This window comes from Lagopus muta, chromosome 8 (genome assembly GCF_023343835.1).
Source record: "Lagopus muta isolate bLagMut1 chromosome 8, bLagMut1 primary, whole genome shotgun sequence".
NCBI classification, from domain to species: Eukaryota; Metazoa; Chordata; class Aves; order Galliformes; family Phasianidae; genus Lagopus; species Lagopus muta.
In genome coordinates, this window is record NC_064440.1 from 18,018,669 (window position 1) to 18,033,007 (window position 14,339).

General features: G+C 40.0%; 1 protein-coding gene across 5 annotated transcripts in view; it reads right to left on the bottom strand.

The window, feature by feature from the left end:
* Positions 1-14,339, bottom strand: part of ABCB11 (ATP binding cassette subfamily B member 11) — a 60,363-nt gene that overhangs the window by 3,546 nt on the left and 42,478 nt on the right. For 4 of the 5 annotated variants that reach the window (XM_048953639.1, XM_048953638.1, XM_048953641.1 and 1 more), the window contains 11 exons: positions 13,963-14,133; positions 13,109-13,310; positions 12,321-12,399; positions 11,280-11,412; positions 9,626-9,787; positions 5,843-5,947; positions 5,583-5,744; positions 4,011-4,214; positions 1,963-2,204; positions 1,695-1,851; positions 590-787 (listed from right to left, as the gene is read on the bottom strand). In XM_048953639.1, coding sequence (XP_048809596.1) covers positions 590-787; positions 1,695-1,851; positions 1,963-2,204; positions 4,011-4,214; positions 5,583-5,744; positions 5,843-5,947; positions 9,626-9,787; positions 11,280-11,412; positions 12,321-12,399; positions 13,109-13,310; positions 13,963-14,133 — 1,815 coding nt within the window. The remainder of the gene's footprint in view (positions 1-589; positions 788-1,694; positions 1,852-1,962; positions 2,205-4,010; positions 4,215-5,582; positions 5,745-5,842; positions 5,948-9,625; positions 9,788-11,279; positions 11,413-12,320; positions 12,400-13,108; positions 13,311-13,962; positions 14,134-14,339) is intronic. The other variant, XM_048953640.1, reaches the window with a different exon arrangement.

Sequence of the window (14,339 nt, forward strand, 5' to 3'; positions counted from 1 at the left end):
TACATGATGAATACTTTCCATCTGTGTCTGTAATCCAGCCAAACTGTATACCATCTGATTACTCTTAACTCCAACTGAACTTTTACTGCCTCAGGTTAGGCACATGTTTTGTTGCCTTGCCAGGCTTAATGATCACCACCCTTATTTTTGTCAAAGGATGAGATTCTGACTGGATGATTAAGTTTTTATAAGGAAGAGTTATAAAAGCTAGATAACTATAATCTGCAAAGAAGCTGCATGTTAAAACTATATATTAGTTAGTGAAGTTCCAGATTCCACTGCTTCAGCCAAGCTTGATTCTTGTTTGTGTTCCCGCAACATCTGCCACACATTGTATGATTCATACTGGAGCTACCAACGTGATTTCCTGAGGCCTTTATAATGCAGGAGGTGAGTAGTGTTCTTATTTTTCCTCAGTACATCTGAGATGATGCCCAGAGTTTGAACAGTCCTCCTTTGAAAAGGAGCTGAAAACCCAAGCTGCATGTGTAGAGACACAGAGAAACAGTTCCACGTTTGGACACAGTCAGAAGAGTCCATGTAGCATTGCTGAAGACAACAGTACACAAATCATGTTTTCTTTGCTTACCACACTTCCTTTCTCAGGATCATAGAAACGCTCCAGAAGCTGGACACTGGTGCTCTTACCACAGCCGCTACTGCCAACAAATGCCAATGTCTGTCCAGGCTTAACAGCTACAGTCAGTCCTTTCAGGACCTGAATATCAGGCCGCGAGGGGTATGTGAATTTACAGTTAAGAAATTCAATGCTCCCCTTAAAATCATCCTGGTGAAAAAATGAGAAACACTGCAATGATCTCAAGCTCAAAACTGAGTCATAAAGTAGAAAACAACTCCTCCTCAAATTCATTTCTTGCATCTGTTATTCAAAATGTTATAGCAGTGCTAGTGAAATTAGCATAGAAAGAGTCATTCTAAACTTACTGGCACAGCTGTTCTACAAGGTGAAGTCATTAGTCATTAAACCGAAGCTCTACTGACACATCCCTGTACTACACCGGCCCGAAGGAACAACTGGAAGTGGGATTACCTTGCCAACTAGTAAGTTACTCATTTTAATACAGATACTGTGTAAGTACAAATATGGTGACTGTATAAAGATATTTGTGTGAAAAGTTTTCGTTTTTGTTTTAGATCTACTAAACTTTGTGATGTTAAAACAATATGTGAATTCTGGTCAATTTAATGTATTTGGGACAAATATTTCAAGAATTCCTTTAAAGCTGAAAGAAAGCTAAATGAAAAATACATCTTTTTAATTTGCTACGTCTGAGTTTTCCACTGACCGAAAACATTTTCATTTTGTTCTATTCAGAATTTTTTTTCCTTCTCACAAACACTTCCAACTTCTATATGAACTAAAAAAAAAAGCATTACAAGGTGGCTGTAATAACTATCAGAAAGCAAAAGCACACTGTTTGGTGAATCATTCGAATTACTACTATTGCAATCCACAGGAGTTTTACATAAATTCCTAATAGCCGTGCTTTATGTTACTCTTGCTGCCTACTACAGAGCTCACTGCTTCCAAAAGAGCAGATGTATCAATTATTTGGACAGAAGAACCTTACTGTAAAGTAGTGATCCCCAGTGTTTTTAAATTGTTACTGCAACTTCAGTGCTTATTTTGAGCTGAGTGACATCTCATACTACTCATCTACCTCCACACTTACCCATTTTTCTCCTTTTTTGCTGTAAACACTGATTTTAGGAAGCCGATCGATGAGTTGAAACAAGCGTGCAGCAGATGTTTTGGCTTTGGCATAGTTCGGGGTGTAGGAAGAAGCTCTTCCCAAAGAAGTCCCACTGGTCACGATTGCAGAGATCACTCTGTAGGAAAAGTGAACATGGTTACTCTTGGGCAGCCATCAGGAAGCTGTGCGCTCTGCCCAAACCAGCACCAGGAGAGGAGCCTGTGCCTGGCCCCATGCAGGCTCTTACCTGAACACAAAGCTGTAATGGAGCCCCTCAGTTTGAACCAGAAAGCCTCCATATCTGTAAGATACGGAGTTGGCTATGAACACTATGCTCTGGGCGAAGCCAAAGCAGATTCCATAAACATTTGCTTTTTTGATTGCAGCTCTGTACGGCATATCCAGGTTCTTCTCAAAAGCATCAATAAACTTTTTTTCTTTCCCTATCCCAGCCACAGTTCTGATGTTAGAGAGAGCTTCACTGGAAATCTGGAGGAGAAAAAAAAAAAGAATAGTAAAATGCTTATCCTTGCTTATCTCAAGTAATTTTATTTGGAAATTGGTTTAACAATGCTGTCGTTTGCCTGGAGTTCATAAGTAGTTTCATGGTATGACATTTCCTGTGTTTTCAGCACACGGATATTTTCATCAAACAGAAAGAGATCTCAACATATAAACCATTACAAAGTATGCCATTCAATTTCAGGGTATTTCTTATGGTCAAAATTAAGGGTCACATCTGTTGCATTATTACACAACTTGAAGCAGAAAATAATTAGGTACAGTGCATTTGTCCAGGCTGCTTTTCTATGTTTTATGTGGCTGGGGAACAGTCACAGTGGAGAAGCTTTTTATTTGGATGCAATGCTGGGAAATAAATTAGACAATAGCACCAGATATAATCAGTCATTGCCAAAACTGCTGAAGCACTGAATGCCCTTTTCATCCCAGCCTCTGAGTTGTTCTATTGAATACAAGCTTAAAGCTTGACTCAGTAGTAAAGTCTCTCTGTTTAAATCCCCAAATCAGTTCCAATATAACGTTTTATTACTTTTTGTAATTAAGCCATTCTGAATGTGAAACACGGGTCTGGCCATAATTCTTCCTTGGCTTTCTAGAACTGATGATAGTTCCTAACAGCCCTCACCAAAGGACCACATGTGTGCCCTGTGAGCATTATTATTATTATTATTATTATTTTTGAATTCTAGAATTCTAAGGGACACCCTGAGCTACTTGCAGAGATGAACAGGGCAAGGGCCCCATCCACCCATTTGCTGCACAGATATGGACAAGAGGAGGCTGAAGACACGTCTCTGAGAGCTTAGCAGGGTAAGAAGGTTCAGGTGGGGCAGGGTGGGAGGTGGGCTGGGTAAGACATTTGGTGGTCAGAATTTGATGGAGGAATGGGGAGGGTTGGCAGGAGTGAGAGATATGCAAGAATCATTTCTAGACAGGATAAAGAATTGTCTGGGAGCTCCGTGGAAGGAGCTCTGAGGTTTTGGGAGAGCTTATAAAGCACACTTTTGATGCTAGAAATATGAGAGCCTAAAGAGTGGGGAGAAGGCTAGTGTATTACTCAGAGAGCTAATATCTGACATGGTCTTCCTCATGTTGCCTGTCCTCTAAATCTGTGTTTCTGATACAGTTCAGTTTCTGCCGTGTTGAACTAGGGTAAATGTATTTAAGAAGGATCGGATTCTGGGCGATGTGCCAGAACTTACTGACTCAGAACTAAAGTCAAAGGAACTTCTGTGTTTCAAGTCAACAGAGCAGCCCACTGCTCTCTGTGGTTAGGAGTGAACTCTGTGAGAATATGATGTTCCTTTACCTTCCATACTCACCCTGTCCTTATTTGGTACATGAGCTGGGAGCCTGCTCAGCTAGAGCAAGATTAAATAAACCTATTCTCAGCCTAGGAGATGGGGCAGTCCTCAGGGCCTTGCAGCTAACAGGGCATGGGATGCTGCTAACTGATACTGGAGTCAGAGTAACAAGGAAGAGAGCTTTAGCCAGAGATCAGCAAACGGGCATTTACATAAAACCTGATAAAAGTGGAACAGACAAATGAGAGAGTTGTGTCTACCATCCAGTAACATTTGGAAAGTCATGTGCTCTAAGTGCTTTTGAGATCAGAGTTCCCAATGGCGTTTCAGTAATTTTACAAGCTAAAACATTGCAACTTATTTGCAAAAAGTTGCTAGTTTCAATGCATTTGAATTACTAATGGTCTCAAATGTCTGGTTCTCAACTGCCCACAACTGCAAATATAAATTAGTTTTTCAATAATGTTACCTGCCCAGTAGCTTCCAGAGCTTTCTTGTCCTGAGCAGCAAATCCTGTCAACATTTTAGCTTGCACAGCTCCAGACAGGGCCAAAAATGGCAGGAAACACATTATGACCAAACTCAGTTTCCAGCTGAAGTAGAAAGCGATAATGATGGCCACTCCAATGTTGGTGAAGGAGTTGATGATCATTCCTATCTGTGATCCAGTTGCCTTCAAAGAAAAGAAAAGGAGATGGCTGACCTGTGCTCCAATTGTAATTTCAATTATTTTTAAATAATTTTTCCTGTAAAAGCTTAGAAAACTCTGAATGATATTAAAATACTGTAAGGCATTCACTGGCTGCTGACTGCACTAGAATTTAGCCAGTTCAGACATATGGCCTCCTATGAATTGTACTAACAAGACTGCAAATCTCTAGCATTCTTCTCATCACCAAAGTTTCCAATAAGAACTGAGAAAATGCTTTCTGATGACTGTGAGAAAGATAATGTATTGAAGCAAGTCCCCTTGATTCCTTATCTAAGTACTCTTTTCAGCCCCCACCATTTATACATCTAGAATTAAATAATAAGCAGAACCTTTTGTAACTTAAATATTAACACAACGAAGTCTTAGCTGCGTTTAAATCACTAAGAAACACCATTAAAATGTGCCCTGAAAGAGGCTGTACAAACAGAAGGGGTTTGCAGCTCCTTTTTCTGGTCCTCTGGAAACTGCTGCTGACAGGGTTTTTGGGAACCTCTTCTCTCATTCATCTTTAAATTCTTAGAACCTCCAGAAATAGTAGTTTTTAAAAACTAATCCATTATCTTCAGTCAAGATGAATCAGAACAATTACTTGTAATAGAAACATCTGTCTGTTTCCTTCTTTTTTTCTAGAAAACCACTTGATTTGGAACCAAATGAAACGGTTCACTTCTAACAAAGCATCCATTCAGTGAAGTATACTAATAGCTCAGCATAATTTAATCCTCATCTTCTAAGGAATTCAGCACGTGGGTTGAGTGGGCCCCTTTCCCAAACTGGAACTCACACTGAAACTGACTGCCTGAATCCCCAGCTGGTGCACCAGCCAGTCCTGTCAATTGGTTCTTTATGTGGGCTGTCGCTTTAAATCAAAGCAGCAAGGAACAGCTTTGATACAGCATGAACAGTATCATCCTGTAAACAAGACTGGTGAACCTTGTGACAATACCAGCCTGACATGCTTTTGAAATAAACACATAAGCACTGTGGCAAAGAGCTAACTCATCTTCAGAAGGAAAACAAAGAAAGCTCCTTGATGCTAATTCCAGTTTCACTGATGGCTGATATTAATTCAATTCATTTTTGTGTAATTTTCAGGTAATACAGACACCAATAGCGGTCAATGAACTGTGATCCTAGTTATGCTTTTAGGTGAACACAGTGGTAATAGTTCCAAGTTCACAGTCTATGATAAATGGCAAAAGCTTAATTGACTGATCAAGGACTGGCCTACGCTGACTTTGCTGTTCTCATGCTCGTTAATTTCTGTGATGATGTGTCAAAATAGGCCTTCAATCTGTGCTTATATTAAAAGAATTATGAAGGTCTTACCCCTTGGACCTGTGATGCATCCGTTGCAAGCCTCGTAGTCAGTGCCCCAGGGCTGTTCCTCCGGTCATCAAACCAGCCGATGTCTTGCCCTAGCATAGCCTGGAAACCAATTTTCCTTAACCGTCTTGTAAGCAGCTCACCAGACTTGGCAAAGTTGTATCCCTGGAGCACAAACAGTAAACAAAAAGGATTGTACAGAAAGAGATACACGCAGAAAATGGGATCAGAAACAAAATTTACTTACATTGCACTGTTATTACCTGTAAAAACTGTGTAAAAAATGAAACAATTCCAACCAAGACAAACAGCAGGCAGACACCATTGATCTGGACTTTTTGTTCTTCCTCATCAAGAATGGAGAAGGTCTTCAGGGGAAAAAAAGAAAAAAAGAAAAAAAGAAAAAAAGAAAAAGGATAACATAATGTTAGAAGAGCCTGTTTTTATAAGACCACCACCAAAGGAAGTTACAAGCTGAGCCCAAGGGAGAGGACCGCATTTGGTCTTATTGGCTCAAGGACAAGTTCTGGTGACCTAGGAACTTACTGCTCTCCTCTGAGTTCTGGCCAGGAGGAGAGGGGACAAAAGGAAGGCTTATTCTGCTGCCTTTGGGCAGACGTGTCTTCCTAGGAGGTGAAACATCTGTATGTTCATTGCTGTTTCCAAAACCATTTGTTTATGACTCTACTGCTCCCCCAAGAATTACAGTTACCACACAGGGCTCTCCCTCCCCCCTCACAAATGCCAACTTCCATATTTCTCTAGGCTACACCTGGGTACAGAATATTGATTTTTTTTACTCCTCTTAAACAAGTTTGTTATAGTCTCTGTTTGCATATACTGATTATTTTCTGTCCATGCATAGTTATAATTAATCACACACACACCAAAGGTCAATAACCAGAAGGGCAATAACATTAATGGCATAGAGACAAAGCAACTACAGCAGCCTCCATACCTCCTCTCTAATCTATGACAACTGCAACCTTATTGAGCCATACAAAGTACTCATAAGTAATTACACCTTAGGATGGCTCCTTGCATAACACTAATCGATGCCATAATTGCTCTAAGTAGGCTTCAAGAGAAGCCAGTGTCTTTTACTAAAGGTGTGTGGATACAAGCTATTTGCTCACTGATGGCTACTTGAGGAAGAGCTTTAGAACTTAAAGCAGAGCCCCTCCATCCTCATCCACTCCAATCTCCATTATATTTTCCTTTTATCTATTGTTCTTTATATCTATCTCATCTTTTCCAACAACTGCTGGTGTTACTGGCTGCTGCTGAAGCAGTGGAACACGTCTAAGAAGCCATTTTTACCAATTACTTTCCCTCACAACAGTTGATATTTACGTCAGTTAACTTACCTGAACTGCTGAACTGCTTATGCTACTTGCAGGGATAAGCCACTGCTCGTGGCTGTACTTCTCCACTAATGCTAAATTCATTCTAATTGGATTTCTCTCTTGCTATAAATTGCTTAATCTCTCGCCTTCTCAGCCCATCCTCTGCGCAGCTAGAAAAGCCATGCACTGAAGTACACGCCTACGCTCACCCTAAACTGAGAGCGGTAATTGTCCTGCAATTAAGAAGCAACAGTGGTTGGAAAGAGATCTCTGTACTGCAAACAGTTCAAACATATTTCCAATTGAATTTCACTGGAAAATGATTGATTTCCCATGCTTGGACAGTTTCACAATGAGAACCATAGAACAGCTGAGAAGAAACAACCAAGTAAAGTGTTCCCCGTTGTAAGCTTCTGATTTGAACAGAACAACTAAAGAGAGACATGCAGTATTATCCAGCTCTTCGCTGACTTCTTAGGACTAATTTTTTAGCACATTCAAGGCAGACTTTGCTAAATTCACTCTTTCATTCTGCAGTTGTAAGGACTTTTCCCATTGTTTCTCTAGTCTATTATTCCCACAGCATGAGCCCACATACCTGGCACAACATCACTGCAGACAGTCAAGCAGTTTGAAAGGCAGATGCCTGTTCCATCTGCCTGCCTTCCTTGGCAGCAGGCAGAAATTTCTTAAATTTATGAATAATAAAACACAGATATTGGACTTTGCTCATGTTGGCTATGGCTTCTTTTTTTTCTTGCAATCTCTTTCTTTTGATGAACTCAGACATTCAAGAGAAGGAATTCATCCACAATAAAGGAATTCAGCATCCTATAGGATGACTCAAGTCTTGACTTTGCAGTGTTAGGAAAACCCAACTTTCAAAAGGAATCAGAAGTTAGACTAATTGCAGACTATACAAAGCAGTGCTCCCCTGCTCTCTAGTGAACCTTAGTGGATTGCCAGGGACAGGAACGTCTCCTGCTCTGCCCCTTCCTGGCAGGGGTAGACCTGCCAAAGCAAAAGGTCATTCATTTTTTCCATAGACTGTTGACTTATTAGGAGCATTTTCTCAGCCCTTTTCTAATCAATAGCTCAGAAGCTGGAGCATTCATTCACTTCTTTCCTGCCTGAAAGGATTTAATCCTCTAGTCCCTAGGTGTGTTTCTACCCTTTGTATCATACATTCTTTGCACCCAAAGATACTTAATATGACCTAGATGAATAAGTGGGGATTAGAACACAAGTTTTGCCCTATCTCAGATTATTACCTAAACCCCAAAACTATATTTGTATTCCCATTTTCTTCCCAGCGAATGTGTCATTAGTTTACCCAGTAAGAAACAGCATAAATCCTCCTGATTATTGAAAGTTTAGGGCACTTACCTGGGCACCAGTTAGAGCAGTACTGAATTTCCTTAGGCAACCCTCCAGTTTCCAACTAACTTGACAAAGGTTTTCCCCAAAAAAGTATTTTACAAAAGGAGCAAGCATCCTCTCTACTCCAACAAGTTTTTGAAAGAAAAGTCACAGCTGAACTCTTAAAAAGTTTCAGGTGAGACTGTAGAATGTGATGGTAATGCATCCCTTAGCAGATGACAAGGTGTCATGGTTCTATGTTTTTTGTTTGTTTGTTTGTTTGTATTTATTTTGGGTTTCAGTATTCCACATCAAAACATCATGTAGTGTACGGGGTATTAAAGTGTTAATGCCCAATCCCAGCTACCTATCCCTGTACATTACAGCAGTCACGGGATCTGGCCCTTCCGGGTGGGGGGGGCGCTCTCTTGCTGCCTGGCAGTGGGTGCTGGAGGGTGCTTTCCTAGCCGTTCCAAGCTTTTCAGGTTTGAATCGGAACCAGGAACTCTCTCTCATCTTGTCTGATTTATTAATCTCAATTTCAATTAAATTGTATATATTGTGTTATTTTGTATTCCAATATTATAGTAAAATAAGTTTTCCTCCATAGATTATTGCCGCTGCTCTTTTCCTCCCTTCCTTTCTTCCCATTTTTGTGGGACTGGGGTGGGGGGGAGGGCAGAGGCCTGTTGCCCCTGTCACAGACATAGATTGATCTGGTCAACTCCGTGACACAAGGTTTAAAACACATTCCTGTTTCCTGCTTGTCTTTCAAATTTGTTCATTCAAGTCTGCTTTCTGCTGGCAGGTGTGCAATCTGTTACAACAATTTACCTCTCCCTGGGAATTGTGCAGGGAAAACGCAGCAGAGACGGATGTTCCAGAAATGAAATATGTGAAGAAAAATGTGAGGTATTTTTTGGGTATGACCCAAGGCTTTCCTAAAAGCCTGGCCAAGACTTTAGAATAAAATTTTGCATGGAGGGACCTCTGCACATCTCCCTCCTCACTGTATCTGGATCTGAGGTATATCTTGTTTAATTTAAAATAAACTGCACATGTGCAGTATTGTGCTCCCAACTGTTCATGGAAAGCAAGGAAGACAGATGATGAAGCACACATGAAAAACACTAATAAACCTGCTCCTTCAAGAGAAAGCCCAAATGATAGCAGAATGGCAGTTGCATATCTCTACCAAATAACTTTTCATAGATAAGGAGGCTAACTCCGTTTACTTGACAGGACCTAAAGATTTGCCCAAAACATGCCAAGTACTGTGCTGCAGGGTCCTACATTCTGCTTAAGCACTCCAATACACTTTCAGATGTCAGCTTAACATACCCCAAGAATCTGACTGAATAGCAAAGCGTAGAGTGGGCTGAGCGCTCCATTCACAGCTGCTCCCAGAGATCCTATCACCATGTATGGCCATTCAGAGGCATTATATTTCAAAATCCGGGCAAATGGGACAGGTTTGACATCTTCCTGCTCCTCAACAAGTTCCTGAAAAAAAGATTGGATTTATGAAATAAATGCATTATCCTGGTGATGCTCTCCATATGGCAGTGAGATACAATAATTAGCCTAGTCTGTGAAATGGCTGCCTCCAGTACTCAAATAGCTGCTCTATCATTATATGGGTAGGGGCAATGATGGGCCTTGGCTGCTGACTGGAGCTCTTTCACAGGGCTAGGTATGCCTTGTTCAGCTCAACGGATTCCAAATTAAAAGGTTAATTATGAGCAGACTTTCTGCTACTGAAATTCAGACTGTTCCCATTTTGCTGCTTCCAGATGATGTACGATGTACAATTGGAGCTCAGTATCAAAACTTAAGCTTTTCCCTCACAAGGGCCTTTTAATCTCTCCTGGAATGTTCTTAAATATTATTTTTAAGCATTACGGGTGGACACACTGATCAGGCTCTGCATCAAATTAATAGGTATGCAATAGAACTAGAACAAAAGAGACCTCAGACAGATATCTAGAGTCAAGTTTTATACATGCTAATTATGTCTCCCTTTTGTGAAACATCCTCAGGCTACAGACAGAATTCCCATAATTACTCCCAATAACAGCAGAACATTCATCATCAAATTACAACTTACCCTGCAGTTTGATTGTGCAGTTTTTCTGTAACACTCAGTGTGATGAGCCCTGTTCATCTCCCTCAGTTCACAAGGCTGGAAATGCCCAGACAAAACTGACCCTGTAAAGACCTATCTGCTGGAAATGTGCGAGGGTGAATGAGTGGGAACATTTTGTTTTTCTCTTCCTTCTAAGCCAGTGCCAGAGTGACAGCACTGAAGCTCTCTTTTTAGCCACAGAACAGGCCCAACAATAGCAATAACAGTGACTTCAAACTGCTGCTTTCTGCACTAAACAACTGAGGCCCTGCAAATTGGTGCAGGGAGTTTTTTAAACATTTCAGAAACTCACTGTGTGTATTCCTGAAAAACTGGTTCTATTCTACATAACTTTAATGCATGCCATCTTTATTTTCTACTCCACTTAACTGCACAAGGCACTGCCACTGAATGAATTCTGGGCAAGACTGCAATGAGGGTCTCTTTTGACTCACACGCTTCCAAATGATGTTGAGAGGAAAAGGAACTCACCGCATTAAATGAGAAGCAACAGCATTTCTATTGCTAAGTGGCTGTTACACTTCACTGATAACATTTTGCTTTTTGTTGGTAAGTCAGCTTTTCTGAATATGTCTTTTTCAACTTAATCTACAGCCCATTTAACAATTCACAAAAGCTCCTAGTCTGCAAGAAATTTTATCTGGACCAATCAACATAAGGACCATCAAAATGCAGCCTAGAAGATACAGAGGATAAGACCCGAAGCTGTGACTTCAGGTACAAGAAAGCATCGATCCAAAAAGTCATATCTGCCTGTAACAGAGGCACATATCTGTAGGTTCCCATTACCAAGTAATATAAAAGATATCCCTTTTGGTTGCAATTTAATAATGAAGTATTAGGCTTAACCTTTTTTGCTTGTCCATCATCTTCCTCATAAGACTTAAGATACACAGACTCTGCCTGATCTCCTACAATGGATAATGGAGGGTCAGGAACCACATTAGAGAGCTGAGATCTAGACCGCTGCCGAAGTGAAGCTCTGTGAAAGAGGACAAATATGGTCAGTTACTCACAGCTCAGTAACACGATTCTCGCTTTCAAAGCAAATGTAGTTTTCATAACAACATCAGGATTCACTGACGCAACTTACGGGAATCCCACTGACTTTTTTCTTATTCCATGCTGTCTCAATGTTTGAGACGAAACTGTCTCAGTGGGAATAAATACTATTCAAAAACCTACTCTGCTCAGACACTGTCTTATACGTGACCTTCACTGTTCAAGATCATGCTATATCCTACTCTGTTCGCAAACACTGTTAAGACACCAAGTCATTTCACCATTATTACAATCAAGTAATACAGTCCAGAAACAATCCACCACTCCCTGATGAAACGTGACCCTACAATGTAGGAGATGTATTCACTTGAATGTCTAACACAAGCTTGCCTGAAAGAAGTAATTAACATCTAGATATAAGATAGTCTGGCTTGTAAAATGCTTTCATTTTTACCAAGAAAAAGCCATAATATAAATGTCCTCATATGTTGCATTGATTTTTCAAGTAATTACACAGCAAGTCTTTTTTTTTTCTTCAAGTGAACTGACTGAAAGTGCATTAGGTAAAATAAATACATGGCTGCATGATTGTAATATTAAAAATGGAACATCGAAACAGAAAGCCAAAACTGACAAGGGAAAGGTACTTTGTCTAGAAAGTGGAATAAAAAATGTCTATTTATCCATGGGCTTTCAATCATTAACAGATTACCCAAGCCCTTTCTTTCCAAGTTGACTTTGTCTTAGTAAAACGATTGCAGCCCCTTCACCCCTTATTAACCAACATGCAACCCAGCAAATAATTACTGCTATTGGGATTTTTGAATGGTGGAAAAAATATAGACAGATCTGAAAACATACTGAGACTTAGTGACTTTTAAGACTCACCGCAAACTGGCACGATAGCTTCCTCTTCTGAACGACTGGACTTCCTCAAGATTTGGCTCAACCACTTTATTTTCTGCTGCTTTAGAATACAGCACATACAGTTCTTCAGTTTGTGCTAAATTTGCATACAACCTAACTCCTATTTAAAAAGTGCAATCTCCAAATCGTAACTGAAATGCTTTGTAGAAAGTGAGGAATATAATACAATGTTGATGCTCGACCTGCATATACCGTAAATTTTATATCTGCAGTATACCTCATGAAGATAATTAAATATTGGGCTGTCTCACTTGAGGCTGAAGGCTATTGCCCTATTTCAGTACTGCGATTGCTCTCTTCTTTTAAGACAATCATCACCAAGATATGATGTTTACAAAATTAAAACAAGTCATTCTCTTAGACCTTCATTTCCAAAAGCTTTGATTCAAATTTGCTTCCAGTAAAATAAATAGAGTGATTTCAGCATAGTCTGTAATTTTCTTGCATTGCAAATGCAGCACGTCTGGACTGTCAGCACAAAATCAAGATATAAAATGGCAGGGTATTGCAGGTCAGGATTATTGTTTCAGGGCAGATCTATATCAGGAAGGCAATTCAGTGCATATGCCTTAAAAACTTTGGATAGAGCTGTCAATGTATTATTTTGATGAATGCTAAATTTCAGCCATAAAAATATCCAGGGAGAGTGGGAAAAACAACTAGACGCTATGAAAAAATAACAGTAATCTACATTCTCTGGAATTGTATATAGTTTTATATAGTTTTATAAGAGAAAGCAAGACACTTACATCCTGTTGCTGCTCTAGCAAGTGCTGTCTCTCCTTTGCTTTGCAAGGTCACCAACATGAAATAAACCCCTTTTCTCTTCAGGAGTTCTTCATGAGTTCCTCTCTCCACAGCCCTTCCGTGCTCGAACCCAATGATGACATCAGCAGCTTTGACAGCAGACAGGCGGTGAGCTATCGAGATTGCTGTGCGGCCAAGGTGAGCCTGACAGGAAACAAAACCAGCCCCAGTGCCAGGAGAGCAAACGGAAACCAATTGGAACCAATGCTATATAAACTAAAGTTTCTCCAAACCGAAAGGAGTCTTTCAAGTGGTTTTATCTGACTCTGGCTTGAATTCTATCCACAGCCCATGTATTACCCACCAAAAAGGAGACAAAACCAGACATCTGCAAAGTCCACAGCTTATAGTGGGCCTCTGTGCTGCAAAAATTTAGTTGTAATCAGACAAGTGTTGCACACAATAGAGAAAAGTGTCCTTCTTGACAGGGATGCGGCTGGCAAAATTTTGACAGTCCTTAGCATCTTATTACTTACTTCATGCCAAAAGCCATAAGGAGTTTATTGCTGGACCAAGAAAACATGGACCAGATCATAATTTACACTGAACAAGATGGAGATTAGACAATCTCCCAGGACAAGCAGCTATCTCTGGACAACAGGAACTACTTATCCCTGCCAATGTCCCATTGTAACGTTCATGTCTTGTTAATAATGCAAAAATTCTAGTGCTGCATATAAAAGCTATCGTTAAAAGCTTTTCACTACATTGTCAAAATTCATCAGCACTGTCTACAAAGTGCATTCGAAATAATTTCTGCTCTTATAGGTATGATTTATGCTATAATATAGCAGACCTTTTGAAGTGCTTCCTGGACAACTGCTTCACTTTCATTATCAAGTGCTGAAGTAGCCATATCCAGTAGCAGGATTTTAGGGTTTCTCACAAGGGCTCGAGCAATAGCTATCCTCTGCTTTTGACCTCCGCTCATCTGACTTCCACCCTCTCCAACATGAGTGTCAAATTTCTGGGAAAAGAAAAAAAAAACACTGCATAACAAAGTCTTCTATTAAGAATCAACATAAACATTGTCAGACTTGTCCTAAGAGAAAATATAAAAATCTTCCATTTTTGAAACAGAAAAAATCTCATTAGTATATCAGACAAACACAAAATAACATTATTCATAATGAATAATATTGTTTTGCCTGAACTGGGGTACCAACCCCCAAA